General features: G+C 53.0%; 2 protein-coding genes across 3 annotated transcripts in view; both read left to right on the top strand.

The window, feature by feature from the left end:
* The window catches only part of SCRT1 (scratch family transcriptional repressor 1), a 164,800-nt gene that overhangs the window by 43,796 nt on the left and 106,234 nt on the right, over nucleotides 1-14,770 (top strand). The gene's annotated exons all lie outside the window — the stretch shown is intronic.
* LOC141060320 (uncharacterized) lies at nucleotides 4,566-13,817 on the top strand. The gene is made up of 2 exons (XM_073556516.1): nucleotides 4,566-13,403; nucleotides 13,461-13,817. The coding sequence occupies exon 1, from the start codon at nucleotides 7,588-7,590 to the stop codon at nucleotides 11,743-11,745; it is 4,158 nt and encodes a 1,385-aa protein (XP_073412617.1). The 5' UTR covers nucleotides 4,566-7,587; the 3' UTR covers nucleotides 11,746-13,403; nucleotides 13,461-13,817.

Raw genomic sequence — 14,770 nt, 5'->3', positions numbered from 1 at the left:
ACAAGGCTCTACACTAGACTCTGCAGCTCCTGATACTGACGCACAGTGCTCTGCCCTCATACAAGGCTCTACACTGGACTCTGCACCTTCCGATACTGACGCACTGTGCTCTGCCCTCATACAAGTATCTACACTAGACTCTGCAGCTCCTGATACTGACGCACAGTGCTCTGCCCTCATACAAGGCTCTACACTAGACTGTGCAGCTCCTGATACTGACGCACAGCGCTCTGCCCTCATACAAGGCTCTACACTAGACTCTGCAGCTCCTGATACTGGTGCACAGCGCTCTGCCCTCATACAAGGTTCTACACTAGACTGTGCAGCTCCTGATACTGACGCACAGCGCTCTGCCCTCATACAAGGCTCTACACTAGACTGTGCAGCTCCTGATACTGACGCACAGTGCTCTGCCCTCATACAAGGCTCTACACTAGACTGTGCAGCTCCTGATACTGACGCACAGCGCTCTGCCCTCATACAAGGCTCTACACTAGACTCTGCAGCTCCTGATACTGGTGCACAGTGCTCTGCCCTCATACAAGGCTCTACACTAGACTGTGCAGCTCCTGATACTGACGCACAGTGCTCTGCCCTCATACAAGGCTCTACACTAGACTCTGCAGCTCCTGATACTGACGCACAGCGCTCTGCCCTCATACAAGGTTCTACACTAGACTCTGCAGCTCCTGATACTGACGCACAGTGCTCTGCCCTCATACAAGGCTCTACACTAGACTCTGCAGCTCCTGATACTGACGCACAGTGCTCTGCCCTCATACAAGGCTCTACACTGGACTCTGCACCTTCCGATACTGATACACCGCGCTCTGCCCTCATACAAGTATCTACACTAGACTCTGCAGCTCCTGATACTGACGCACAGTGCTCTGCCCTCATACAAGGCTCTACACTAGACTGTGCAGCTCCTGATACTGACGCACAGCGCTCTGCCCTCATACAAGGCTCTACACTAGACTCTGCAGCTCCTGATACTTGTGCACAGCGCTCTGCCCTCATACAAGGCTCTACACTAGACTCTGCAGCTCCTGATACTGACGCACAGTGCTCTGCCATCATACAAGGCTCTACACTAGACTCTGCAGCTCCTGATACTGACGCACAGCGCTCTGCCCTCATACAAGGCTCTACACTAGACTGTGCAGCTCCTGATACTGACGCACAGCGCTCTGCCCTCATACAAGGTTCTACACTAGACTGTGCAGCTCCTGATACTGACGCACAGCGCTCTGCCCTCATACAAGGCTCTACACTAGACTCTGCAGCTCCTGATGCTGGTGCACAGTGCTCTGCCCTCATACAAGGCTCTACACTAGACTCTGCAGCTCCTGATACTGACGCACAGCGCTCTGCCCTCATACAAGGCTCTACACTAGACTCTGCAGCTCCTGATACTGACGCACAGCGCTCTGCCCTCATACAAGGCTCTACACTAGACTCTGCAGCTCCTGATACTGACGCACAGCGCTCTGCCCTCATACAAGGCTCTACACTAGACTCTGCAGCTCCTGATACTGACGCACAGTGCTCTGCCCTCATACAAGGCTCTACACTGGACTCTGCACCTTCCGATACTGATACACCGCGCTCTGCCCTCATACAAGTATCTACACTAGACTCTGCAGCTCCTGATACTGGTGCACAGCGCTCTGCCCTCATACAAGGCTCTACACTAGACTGTGCAGCTCCTGATACTGATGCACAGCGCTCTGCCCTCATACAAGGCTCTACACTAGACTCTGCAGCTCCTGATACTGGTGCACAGCGCTCTGCCCTCATACAAGGCTCTACACAAGACTGTGCAGCTCCTGATACTGACGCACAGCGGTCTGCCCTCATACAATGCTCTACACTAGACTGTGCAGCTCCTGATACTGACGCACAGCGCTCTGCCCTCATACAAGGCTCTACACTAGACTGTGCAGCTCCTGATACTGACGCACAGTGCTCTGCCCTCATACAAGGCTCTACACTAGACTCTGCAGCTCCTGATACTGATGCACAGCGCTCTGCCCTCATACAAGGCTCTACACTAGACTGTGCAGCTCCTGATACTGACACACAGTGCTCTGCCCTCATACAAGGCTCTACACTAGACTCTGCACCTCCTGATACTGACGCACAGCGCTCTGCCCTCATACAAGGCTCTACACTAGACTCTGCAGCTCCTGATACTGACGCACAGCGCTCTGCCCTCATACAAGGCTCTACACTAGACTGTGCAGCTCCTGATACTGACGCACAGCGCTCTGCCCTCATACAAGGCTCTACACTAGACTCTGCAGCTCCTGATACTGATGCACAGCGCTCTGCCCTCATACAAGGCTCTACACTAGACTGTGCAGCTCCTGATACTGACGCACAGTGCTCTGCCCTCATACAAGGCTCTACACTAGACTCTGCAGCTCCTGATACTGATGCACAGTGCTCTGCCCTCATACAAGGCTCCACACTAGACTGTGCAGCTCCTGATACTGACGCACAGCGCTCTGCCCTCATACAAGGCTCTACACTAGACTCTGCAGCTCCTGATACTGACGCACAGTGCTCTGCCCTCATACAAGGCTCTACACTAGACTGACTCTGCAGCTCCTGATAGTGGTGCACAGCGCTCTGCCCTCATACAAGGCTCTACACTAGACTGTGCAGCTCCTGATACTGGTGCACAGTGCTCTGCCCTCATACAAGGCTCTACACTAGACTCTGCAGCTCCTGATACTGACGCACAGCGCTCTGCCCTCATACAAGGCTCTACACTAGACTGTGTAGCTCCTGATACTGACGCACAGCGCTCTGCCCTCATACAAGGCTCTACACTAGACTGTGCAGCTCCTGATACTGACACACAGCGCTCTGCCCTCATACAAGGCTCTACACTAGACTCTGCAGCTCCTGATACTGATGCACAGCGCTCTGCCCTCATACAATGCTCTACACTAGACTCTGCAGCTCCTGATACTGATGCACAGCGCTCTGCCCTCATACAAGGCTCTACACTAGACTCTGCAGCTCCTGATACTGATGCACAGCGCTCTGCCCTCATACAATGCTCTACACTAGACTCTGCAGCTCCTGATACTGATGCACAGTGCTCTGCCCTCATACAAGGCTCTACACTGGACTCGGCAGCTCCTGATACTGATGCGCAGCGCTCTGCCCTCATACAATGCTCTACACTAGACTCTGCAGCTCCTGGTACTGATGCACAGCGCTCTGCCCTCATACAATGCTCTACACTGGACTCGGCAGCTCCTGATACTCATGCACAGCGCTCTGCCCTCACACAAGGCTCTACAGTGGACTCTGCACCTCCTGATAGTGACGCACAGCGCTCTGCCCTCATACAAGGCTCTACACTGGACTCTGCACTTCCTGATACTGACGCACAGCGCTCTGCCCTCATACAAGGCTCTACACTAGACTCTGCACCTCCTGATACTGACGCACAGCGCTCTGCCCTCATACAAGGCTCTACACTAGACTCTGCACCTCCTGATACTGACACACAGCGCTCTGCCCTCATACAAGGCTCTACACTAGACTCTGCACCTCCTGATACTGACGCACAGCGCTCTGCCCTCATACAAGGCTCTACACTGGACTCTGCACTTCCTGATACTGATGCACAGCGCTCTGCCCTCATACAAGGCTCTACACTAGACTGTGCAGCTCCTGATACTGACGCACAGCGCTCTGCCCTCATACAAGGCTCTACACTAGACTGTGCAGCTCCTGATACTGACGCACAGCGCTCTGCCCTCATACAAGGCTCTACACTAGACTCTGCACCTCCTGATACTGACGCACAGCGCTCTGCCCTCATACAAGGCTCTACACTAGACTCTGCACCTCCTGATACTGGTGCACAGTGCTCTGCCCTCATATAAGGCTCTACACTAGACTCTGCACCTCCTGATACTGACACACAGCGCTCTGCCCTCATACAAGGCTCTACACTAGACTCTTCAGCTCCTGATACTGACGCACAGTGCTCTGCCCTCATACAAGGCTCTACACTAGACTCTGCACCTCCTGATACTGACACACAGCGCTCTGCCCTCATACAAGGCTCTACACTAGACTCTGCACCTCCTGATACTGACGCACAGCGCTCTGCCCTCATACAAGGCTCTACACTAGACTCTTCAGCTCCTGATACTGACGCACAGTGCTCTGCCCTCACACAAGGCTCTACACTGGACTCTGCACCTCTTGATACTGACGCACAGTGCTCTGCCCTCATACAAGGCTCTACACTAGACTCTTCAGCTCCTGATACTGACGCACAGTGCTCTGCCCTCATACAAGGCTCTACACTAGACTCTGCACCTCCTGATACTGGTGCACAGTGCTCTGCCCTCATACAAGGCTCTACACTAGACTGTGCAGCTCCTGATACTGGTGCACAGTGCTCTGCCCTCATACAAGGCTCTACACTAGACTCTGCAGCTCCTGATACTGGTGCACAGCGCTCTGCCCTCATACAAGGCTCTACACTAGACTCTGCAGCTCCTGATACTGGTGCACAGCGCTCTGCCCTCATACAAGGCAAGGCTCTACACTAGACTGTGCAGCTCCTGATACTGACGCACAGTGCTCTGCCCTCATACAAGGCTCTACACTAGACTCTGCACCTCCTGATACTGGTGCACAGTGCTCTGCCCTCATACAAGGCTCTACACTAGACTGTGCAGCTCCTGATACTGGTGCACAGTGCTCTGCCCTCATACAAGGCTCTACACTAGACTCTGCAGCTCCTGATACTGGTGCACAGCGCTCTGCCCTCATACAAGGCTCTACACTAGACTCTGCACCTCCTGATACTGACGCACAGCGCTCTGCCCTCATACAAGGCTCTACACTAGACTGTGCAGCTCCTGATACTGGTGCACAGCGCTCTGCCCTCATACAAGGCAAGGCTCTACACTAGACTGTGCAGCTCCTGATACTGACGCACAGTGCTCTGCCCTCATACAAGGCTCTACACTAGACTCTGCACCTCCTGATACTGGTGCACAGTGCTCTGCCCTCATACAAGGCTCTACACTAGACTGTGCAGCTCCTGATACTGGTGCACAGTGCTCTGCCCTCATACAAGGCTCTACACTAGACTCTGCAGCTCCTGATACTGGTGCACAGCGCTCTGCCCTCATACAAGGCTCTACACTAGACTCTGCACCTCCTGATACTGACGCACAGTGCTCTGCCCTCATACAAGGCTCTACACTAGACTGTGCAGCTCCTGATACTGGTGCACAGCGCTCTGCCCTCATACAAGGCTCTACACTAGACTCTGCAGCTCCTGATACTGGTGCACAGCGCTCTGCCCTCATACAAGGCTCTACACTAGACTCTGCACCTCCTGATACTGACGCACAGCGCTCTGCCCTCATACAAGGCAAGGCTCTACACTAGACTGTGCAGCTCCTGATACTGACGCACAGCGCTCTGCCCTCATACAAGGCTCTACACTAGACTCTGCAGCTCCTGATACTGATGCACAGCGCTCTGCCCTCATACAAGTCTCTACACTAGACTGTGCAGCTCCTGATACTGGTGCACAGTGCTCTGCCCTCATATAAGGCTCTACACTAGACTCTGCAGCTCCTGATACTGACGCACAGCGCTCTGCCCTCATACAAGTCTCTACACTAGACTCTGCACCTCCTGATACTGACGCACAGCGCGCTGCCCTCATACAAGGCTCTACACTAGACTCTGCAGCTCCTAATACTGACGCACAGCGCTCTGCCCTCATACAAGGCTCTACACTAGACTCTGCAGCTCCTGATACTGACGCACAGCGCTCTGCCCTCATACAAGGCTCTACACTAGACTCTGCACCTCCTGATACTGACACACAGCGCTCTGCCCTCATACAAGGCTCTACACTAGACTCTGCACCTCCTGATAGTGACACACAGCGCTCTGCCCTCATACAAGGCTCTACACTAGACTGTGCAGCTCCTGATACTGACGCACAGCGCTCTGCCCTCATACAAGGCTCTACACTAGACTGTGCAGCTCCTGATACTGACGCACAGCGCTCTGCCCTCATACAAGGCTCTACACTAGACTCTGCAGCTCCTGATACTGGTGCACAGCGCTCTGCCCTCATACAAGGCTCTACACTAGACTCTGCACCTCCTGATACTGACGCACAGCGCTCTGCCCTCATACAAGGCAAGGCTCTACACTAGACTGTGCAGCTCCTGATACTGACGCACAGCGCTCTGCCCTCATACAAGGCTCTACACTAGACTCTGCAGCTCCTGATACTGATGCACAGCGCTCTGCCCTCATACAAGTCTCTACACTAGACTGTGCAGCTCCTGATACTGGTGCACAGTGCTCTCCCCTCATATAAGGCTCTACACTAGACTCTGCAGCTCCTGATACTGACGCACAGCGCTCTGCCCTCATACAAGGCTCTACACTAGACTCTGCACCTCCTGATACTGACACACAGCGCTCTGCCCTCATACAAGGCTCTACACTAGACTGTGCAGCTCCTGATACTGACGCACAGCGCTCTGCCCTCATACAAGGCTCTACACTAGACTCTGCAGCTCCTGATACTGACGCACAGCGCTCTGCCCTCATACAAGGCTCTACACTAGACTCTGCACCTCCAGATACTGACACACAGCGCTCTGCCCTCATACAAGGCTCTACACTAGACTGTGCAGCTCCTCATACTGACGCACAGCGCTCTGCCCTCATACAAGGCTCTACACTAGACTCTGCACCTCCTGATACTGACACACAGCGCTCTGCCCTCATACAAGGCTCTACACTAGACTCTGCACCTCCTGATACTGACACACAGCGCTCTGCCCTCTTACAAGGCTCTACACTAGACTGTGCAGCTCCTGATACTGACGCACAGCGCTCTGCCCTCATACAAGGCTCTACACTAGACTGTGCAGCTCCTGATACTGGTGCACAGTGTTCTGCCCTCATACAAGGCTCTACACTAGACTCTGCAGCTCCTGATACTGGTGCACAGCGCTCTGCCCTCATACAAGGCTCTACACTAGACTCTGCACCTCCTGATACTGACGCACAGCGCTCTGCCCTCATACAAGGCAAGGCTCTACACTAGACTGTGCAGCTCCTGATACTGACGCACAGCGCTCTGCCCTCATACAAGGCTCTACACTAGACTCTGCAGCTCCTGATACTGATGCACAGCGCTCTGCCCTCATACAAGTCTCTACACTAGACTGTGCAGCTCCTGATACTGGTGCACAGTGCTCTGCCCTCATATAAGGCTCTACACTAGACTCTGCAGCTCCTGATACTGACGCACAGCGCTCTGCCCTCATACAAGTCTCTACACTAGACTCTGCACCTCCTGATACTGACGCACAGCGCGCTGCCCTCATACAAGGCTCTACACTAGACTCTGCAGCTCCTAATACTGACGCACAGCGCTCTGCCCTCATACAAGGCTCTACACTAGACTCTGCAGCTCCTGATACTGACGCACAGCGCTCTGCCCTCATACAAGGCTCTACACTAGACTCTGCACCTCCTGATACTGACACACAGCGCTCTGCCCTCATGCAAGGCTCTACACTAGACTCTGCACCTCCTGATACTGACACACAGCGCTCTGCCCTCATACAAGGCTCTACACTAGACTGTGCAGCTCCTGATACTGACGCACAGCGCTCTGCCCTCATACAAGGCTCTACACTAGACTGTGCAGCTCCTGATACTGACGCACAGTGTTCTGCCCTCATACAAGGCTCTACACTAGACTCTGCAGCTCCCGATACTGACGCACAGCGCTCTGCCCTCATACAAGGCTCTACACTAGACTGTGCAGCTCCCGATACTGACGCACAGCGCTCTGCCCTCATACAAGGCTCTACACTAGACTCTGCAGCTCCTGATACTGACGCACAGTGCTCTGCCCTCATACAGGGCTATACACTAGACTCTGCAGCTCCTGATACTGACGCACAGTGCTCTGCCCTCATACAAGGCTCTACACTAGACTGTGCACCTCCTGATACTGACGCACAGCGCTCTGCCCTCATACAAGGCTCTACACTAGACTGTGCAGCTCCTGATACTGACGCACAGTGCTCTGCCCTTATACAAGGCTCCACACTAGACTGTGCAGCTCCTGATACTGACGCACAGCGCTCTGCCCTCATACAAGGCTCTACACTAGACTGTGCAGCTCCTGATACTGACGCACAGCGCTCTGCCCTCATACAAGGCTCTACACTAGACTCTGCAGCTCCCGATACTGATGCACAGCGCTCTGCCCTCATACAAGGCTCTACACTAGACTGTGCAGCTCCTGATACTGGTGCACAGTGCTCTGCCCTCATACAAGGCTCTACACTAGACTCTGCAGCTCCTGATACTGACACACAGTGCTCTGCCCTCATACAAGGTTCTACACTATACTGTGCTCCTCCTGATACTGACGCACAGTGCTCTGCCCTCATACAAGGCTCTACACTAGACTCTGCAGCTCCTGATACTGACGCACAGCGCTCTGCCCTCATACAAGGCTCTACACTATACTGTGCTCCTCCTGATACTGACGCACAGCGCTCTGCCCTCATACATGGCTCTACACTAGACTCTGCAGCTCCTGATACTGACGCACAGCGCTCTGCCCTCATACAAGGCTCTACACTAGACTCTGCACCTCCTGATACTGACGCACAGCGCTCTGCCCTCATACAAGGCTCCACACTAGACTGTGCAGCTCCTGATACTGGTGCACAGTGCTCTGCCCTCATACAATGCTCTACACTAGACTGTGCAGCTCCTGATACTGACGCACAGCGCTCTGCCCTCATACATGGCTCTACACTAGACTCTGCAGCTCCTGATACTGGTGCACAGTGCTCTGCCCTCATACAAGGCTCCACACTAGACTGTGCAGCTCCTGATACTGACGCACAGCGCTCTGCCCTCATACATGGCTCTACACTAGACTCTGCAGCTCCTGATACTGACGCACAGCGGTCTGCCCTCATACAAGGCTCTACACTAGACTCTGCAGCTCCTGATACTGACGCACAGCGCTCTGCCCTCATACAAGGCTCTACACTATACTGTGCTCCTCCTGATACTGACACACAGCGCTCTGCCCTCATACTAGGCTCTACACTAGACTGTGCAGCTCCTGATACTGACGCACAGTGCTCTGCCCTCATACAAGGCTCTACACTAGACTCTGCACCTCCTGATACTGACGCACAGCGCTCTGCCCTCATACAAGGCTCTACACTAGACTGTGCAGCTCCTGATACTGACGCACAGTGCTCTGCCCTCATACAAGGCTCCACACTAGACTGTGCAGCTCCTGATACTGACGCACAGCGCTCTGCCCTCATACAAGGCTCTACACTAGACTCTGCAGCTCCTGATACTGACGCACAGCGCTCTGCCCTCATACAAGGCTCTACACTATACTGTGCTCCTCCTGATACTGACACACAGCGCTCTGCCCTCATACAAGGCTCTACACTAGACTGTGCAGCTCCTGATACTGACGCACAGTGCTGTGCCCTCATACAAGGCTCTACACTAGACTCTGCACCTCCTGATACTGACGCACAGCGCTCTGCCCTCATACAAGGCTCCACACTAGACTCTGCACCTCCTGATACTGACGCACAGCGCTCTGCCCTCATACAAGGCTCTACACTAGACTGTGCAGCTCCTGATACTGACGCACAGCGCTCTGCCCTCATACAAGGCTCTACACTAGACTGTGCACCTCCTGATACTGACGCACAGTGCTGTGCCCTCATACAAGGCTGTACACTAGACTGTGCAGCTCCTGATACTGACGCACAGCGCTCTGCCCTCATACAAGGCTCTACACTAGACTGTGCACCTCCTGATACTGACGCACAGCGCTCTGCCCTCATACAAGGCTCTACACTAGACTCTGCAGCTCCTGATACTGATGCACAGCGCTCTGCCCTCATACAAGGCTCTACACTAGACTGTGCAGCTCCTGATACTGACGCACAGTGCTCTGCCCTCATACAAGGCTCCACACTAGACTGTGCAGCTCCTGATACTGACGCACAGCGCTCTGCCCTCATACAAGGCTCTACACTAGACTCTGCAGCTCCTGATACTGACGCACAGCGCTCTGCCCTCATACAAGGCTCTACACTATACTGTGCTCCTCCTGATACTGACACACAGTGCTCTGCCCTCATACAAGGCTCTACACTAGACTGTGCAGCTCCTGATACTGACGCACAGTGCTGTGCCCTCATACAAGGCTCTACACTAGACTCTGCACCTCCTGATACTGACGCACAGCGCTCTGCCCTCATACAAGGCTCTACACTAGACTGTTCAGCTCCTGATACTGACGCACAGCGCTCTGCCCTCATACAAGGCTCTACACTAGACTCTGCACCTCCTGATACTGACGCACAGTGCTGTGCCCTCATACAAGGCTCTACACTAGACTGTGCAGCTCCTGATACTGATGCACAGCGCTCTGCCCTCATACAAGGCTCTACACTAGACTGTGCAGCTCCTGATACTGACGCACAGTGCTCTGCCCTCATACAAGGCTCTACACTAGACTGTGCAGCTCCTGATACTGGTGCACAGTGCACTGCCCTCATACAAGGCTCCACACTAGACTGTGCAGCTCCTGATACTGACGCACAGCGCTCTGCCCTCATACAAGGCTCTACACTAGACTCTGCAGCTCCTGATACTGACGCACAGCGCTCTGCCCTCATACAAGGCTCTACACTAGACTCTGCAGCTCCCGATACTGATGCACAGCGCTCTGCCCTCATACAAGGCTCTACACTAGACTGTGCAGCTCCTGATACTGACGCACAGCGCTCTGCCCTCATACAAGGCTCTACACTAGACTCTGCACCTCCTGATACTGATGCACAGCGCTCTGCCCTCATACAAGGCTCTACACTAGACTCTGCACCTCCTGATACTGACGCACAGCGCTCTGCCCTCATACAAGGCTCTACACTAGACTGTGCAGCTCCTGATACTGACGCACAGCGCTCTGCCCTCATACAAGGCTCTACACAAGACTGTGCAGCTCCTGATACTGACGCACAGTGCTCTGCCCTCATACAAGGCTCTACACTAGACTGTGCAGCTCCTGATACTGATGCACAGCGCTCTGCCCTCATACAAGGCTCTACACTAGACTCTGCACCTCCTGATACTGACGCACAGTGCTCTGCCCTCATACAAGGCTCTACACTAGACTCTGCACCTCCTGATACTGGTGCACAGTGCTCTGCCATCATACAAGGCTCTACACTAGACTGTGCAGCTCCTGATACTGGTGCACCGTGCTCTGCCCTCATACAAGGCTCTACACTAGACTCTGCACCTCCTGATACTGATGCACAGCGCTCTGCCCTCATACAAGGCTCTACACTAGACTCTGCACCTCCTGATACTGACGCACAGTGCTCTGCCCTCATACAAGGCTCTACACTAGACTCTGCACCTCCTGATACTGGTGCACAGTGCTCTGCCCTCATACAAGGCTCTACACTAGACTGTGCAGCTCCTGATACTGGTGCACCGTGCTCTGCCCTCATACAAGGCTCTACACTAGACTGTGCAGCTCCTGATACTGGTGCACCGTGCTCTGCCCTCATACAAGGCTCTACACTAGACTCTGCACCTCCTGATACTGATGCACAGCGCTCTGCCCTCATACTGTGCTCCTCCTGATACTGACACACAGCGCTCTGCCCTCATACAAGGCTCTACACTAGACTGTGCAGCTCCTGATACTGGTGCATAGTGCTCTGCCCTCATACAAGGCTCTACACTAGGCTCTGCAGCTCCTGATACTGACACACAGCGCTCTGCCCTCATACAAGGCTCTACACTAGACTCTGCATGAGCTGCGCAGACTCTGTTCTCCACAGAACTATATTTAGACTGGGGAAGAGGTGGCGGCAGAATGTTCTCTGCAGCCTCCATTCAAGGCCACCGAGCCTGAGGGCTCCAGAGGAGGAGGGGGAAGAGCCTGGACCATTATTAGGGGTGATCACAGCACCCATCCGTGCTGGTCCCTCAGAAGCTGCTGTCAGGTGCTATGCGGGTCCCAGGAGGAGCAGGCTGGATGGTGGGGAAGCGCAAGGATGCAGGAGGGGTGAGGGCCGCATAACCACTGGAATCGCATTGTTTGGATGGAAATAAGTGGGCTTGTTCTAGGAAATCCGCTGAGTGAAGAATATGTGTAAGAGTAATAAGAAAATTGTCCATTCCTCCATGGTCCCATTAGATGAGTTAAGAGAATATCTCACGGATCCCGAATAGAAAGCAAAAGTGCATCAAGTACTATTTTCCTACCTAATACCCCAGTCCCAGATCACTATCTACACTATCTCCTCCTCCTGTACAGTAATCACCTCCCCCAGTCCAAGATCACTATCTAGACTATATTCTTATCCTGTACAGTAATCACCTCCCCCAGTCCCAGATCACTTTCTACACAATCTTCTTCTCCTGTACAGTAATCACCTCCCCCAGTCCCAGGTCACTATCTACACTATCTCCTCCTCCCGTACAGTAATCACCTCCCCCAGTCCCAGGTCACTATCTACACTATCTCCTCCTCCTGTACAGTAATCACCTCCCCCAGTCCCAGGTCACTATCTACACTATCTCCTCCTCCTGTACAGTAATCACCTCCCCCAGTCCCAGATCACTTTCTACACAATCTTCTTCTCCTGTACAGTAATCACCTCCCCCAGTCCCAGGTCACTATCTACACTATCTCCTCCTCCTGTACAGTAATCACCTCCCCCAGTCCCAGGTCACTATCTACACTATCTCCTTCTAGTGTACAGTAATCACCTCCCCCCAATCCCAGGTCACTATCTACACTATCTTCTCCTCCTGTACAGTAATCACCTCCCCCAGTCCCAGGTCACTATCTACACTATCTCCTCCTAGTGTACAGTAATCACCTCCCCCCAATCCCAGGTCACTATCTACACTATCTTCTCCTCCTGTACAGTAATTACCTCCTCCAGTCCCAGGTCACTATCTACACTATCTCCTCCTAGTGTACAGTAATCACCTCCCCCCAATCCCAGGTCACTATCTACACTATCTCCTCCTCCTGTACAGTAATCACCTCCCCCAGTCCCAGGTCACTATCTACACTATCTCCTCCTAGTGTACAGTAATCACCTCCCCCCAATCCCAGGTCACTATCTACACTATCTTCTCCTCCTGTACAGTAATTACCTCCTCCAGTCCCAGGTCACTATCTACACTATCTCCTCCTAGTGTACAGTAATCACCTCCCCCCAATCCCAGGTCACTATCTACACTATCTCCTCCTCCTGTACAGTAATCACCTCCCCCAGTCCCAGGTCACTATCTACACTATCTCCTCCTAGTGTACAGTAATCACCTCCCCCCAATCCCAGGTCACTATCTACACTATCTCCTCCTCCTGTACAGTAATCACCTCCCCCAGTCCCAGGTCACTATCTACACTATCTCCTCCTAGTGTACAGTAATCACCTCCCCCCAATCCCAGGTCACTATCTACACTTTCTTCTCCTCCTGTACAGTAATTACCTCCTCCAGTCCCAGGTCACTATCTACACTATATTCTCCTCATGTACAGTAATCACCTCCCCCGGGCCCAGGTCACTATCTACACTATATTCTCCTCCTGTACAGTAATCACCTCCCCCCAATCCCAGGTCACTATCTACACTATCTTCTCCTCCTGTACAGTAATTACCTCCCCCAGTCCCAGATCACTATCTACACTATCTTCTCCTCCTGTACAGTAATCACCTCCCCCCAATCCCAGGTCACTATCTACACTATCTTCTCCTAATGTACAGTAATCACCTCCCCCAGTCCCAGGTCACTATCTACACTATCTTCTCTTCCTGTACAGTATTTACCTCCCCCGGTCCCAGGTCACTATCTATAATATCTCCTCCTAGTGTACAGTAATTACCTCCCCCAGTCCCAGGTCACTATCTACACTAGCTTCTGCTCCTGTACAGTAATCACCTCCCCCAATCCCAGGTCACTATCTACACTATCTCCTCTTCCTGTACAGTAATTACCTCCCCCGGTCCCATGTCACTATCTACAATATCTCCTCCTAGTGTACAGTAATTACCTCCCCCAGTCCCAGGTCACTATCTACACTATCTTCTCCTCCCGTACAGTAATTACCTCCCCCAGTCCCAGATCACTATCTACACTATCTTCTCCTCCTGTACAGTAATTACCTCCCCCAGTCCCAGGTCACTATCTACACTATCTTCTACTCCTGTACAGTAATCACCTCCCCCAATCCCAGGTCACTATCTACACTATCTTCTCCTCCTGTACAGTAATTACCTCCTCCTGTCCCAGGTCACTATCTACACTATATTCTCCTGTACAGTAATCACCTCCCCCAGTCCCAGGTCACTATCTACACTACCTCTTCCTCCTGTACAGTAATTACCTCCCCCGGTCCCAGGTCACTATCTACACTATCTTCTCCTCCTGTACAGTAATCACCTCCCCCAGTCCCAGGTCACTATCTACGCTATCTTCTCCTGTACAGTAATCACCTCCCCCAGTCCCAGGTCACTATCTACACTATCTTCTCCTCCTGTACAGTAATCACCTCCTCCAGTCCCAGGTCACTATCTACACTTTCTTCTCCTCCTGTACAGTAATTACCTCCCCCAGTCCCAGGTCACTATCTACAATATCTCCTCCT

The sequence above is a fragment of the Dendrobates tinctorius genome, unplaced genomic scaffold (assembly GCF_039654945.1).
Source record: "Dendrobates tinctorius isolate UK_male_01 unplaced genomic scaffold, ASM3965494v1 ptg000235l, whole genome shotgun sequence".
NCBI classification, from domain to species: Eukaryota; Metazoa; Chordata; class Amphibia; order Anura; family Dendrobatidae; genus Dendrobates; species Dendrobates tinctorius.
Note: the sequence above shows the minus strand (reverse complement) of the source record. Positions and strands in the feature narration are given on the sequence as shown.

Excerpts from the sequence above, each read along its gene's own strand:
- LOC141060320 (XM_073556516.1), top strand. The coding sequence starts at position 7,588 with ATGCAAGGCTCTACACTAGACTCTGCACCTCCTGATACTGACACACAG.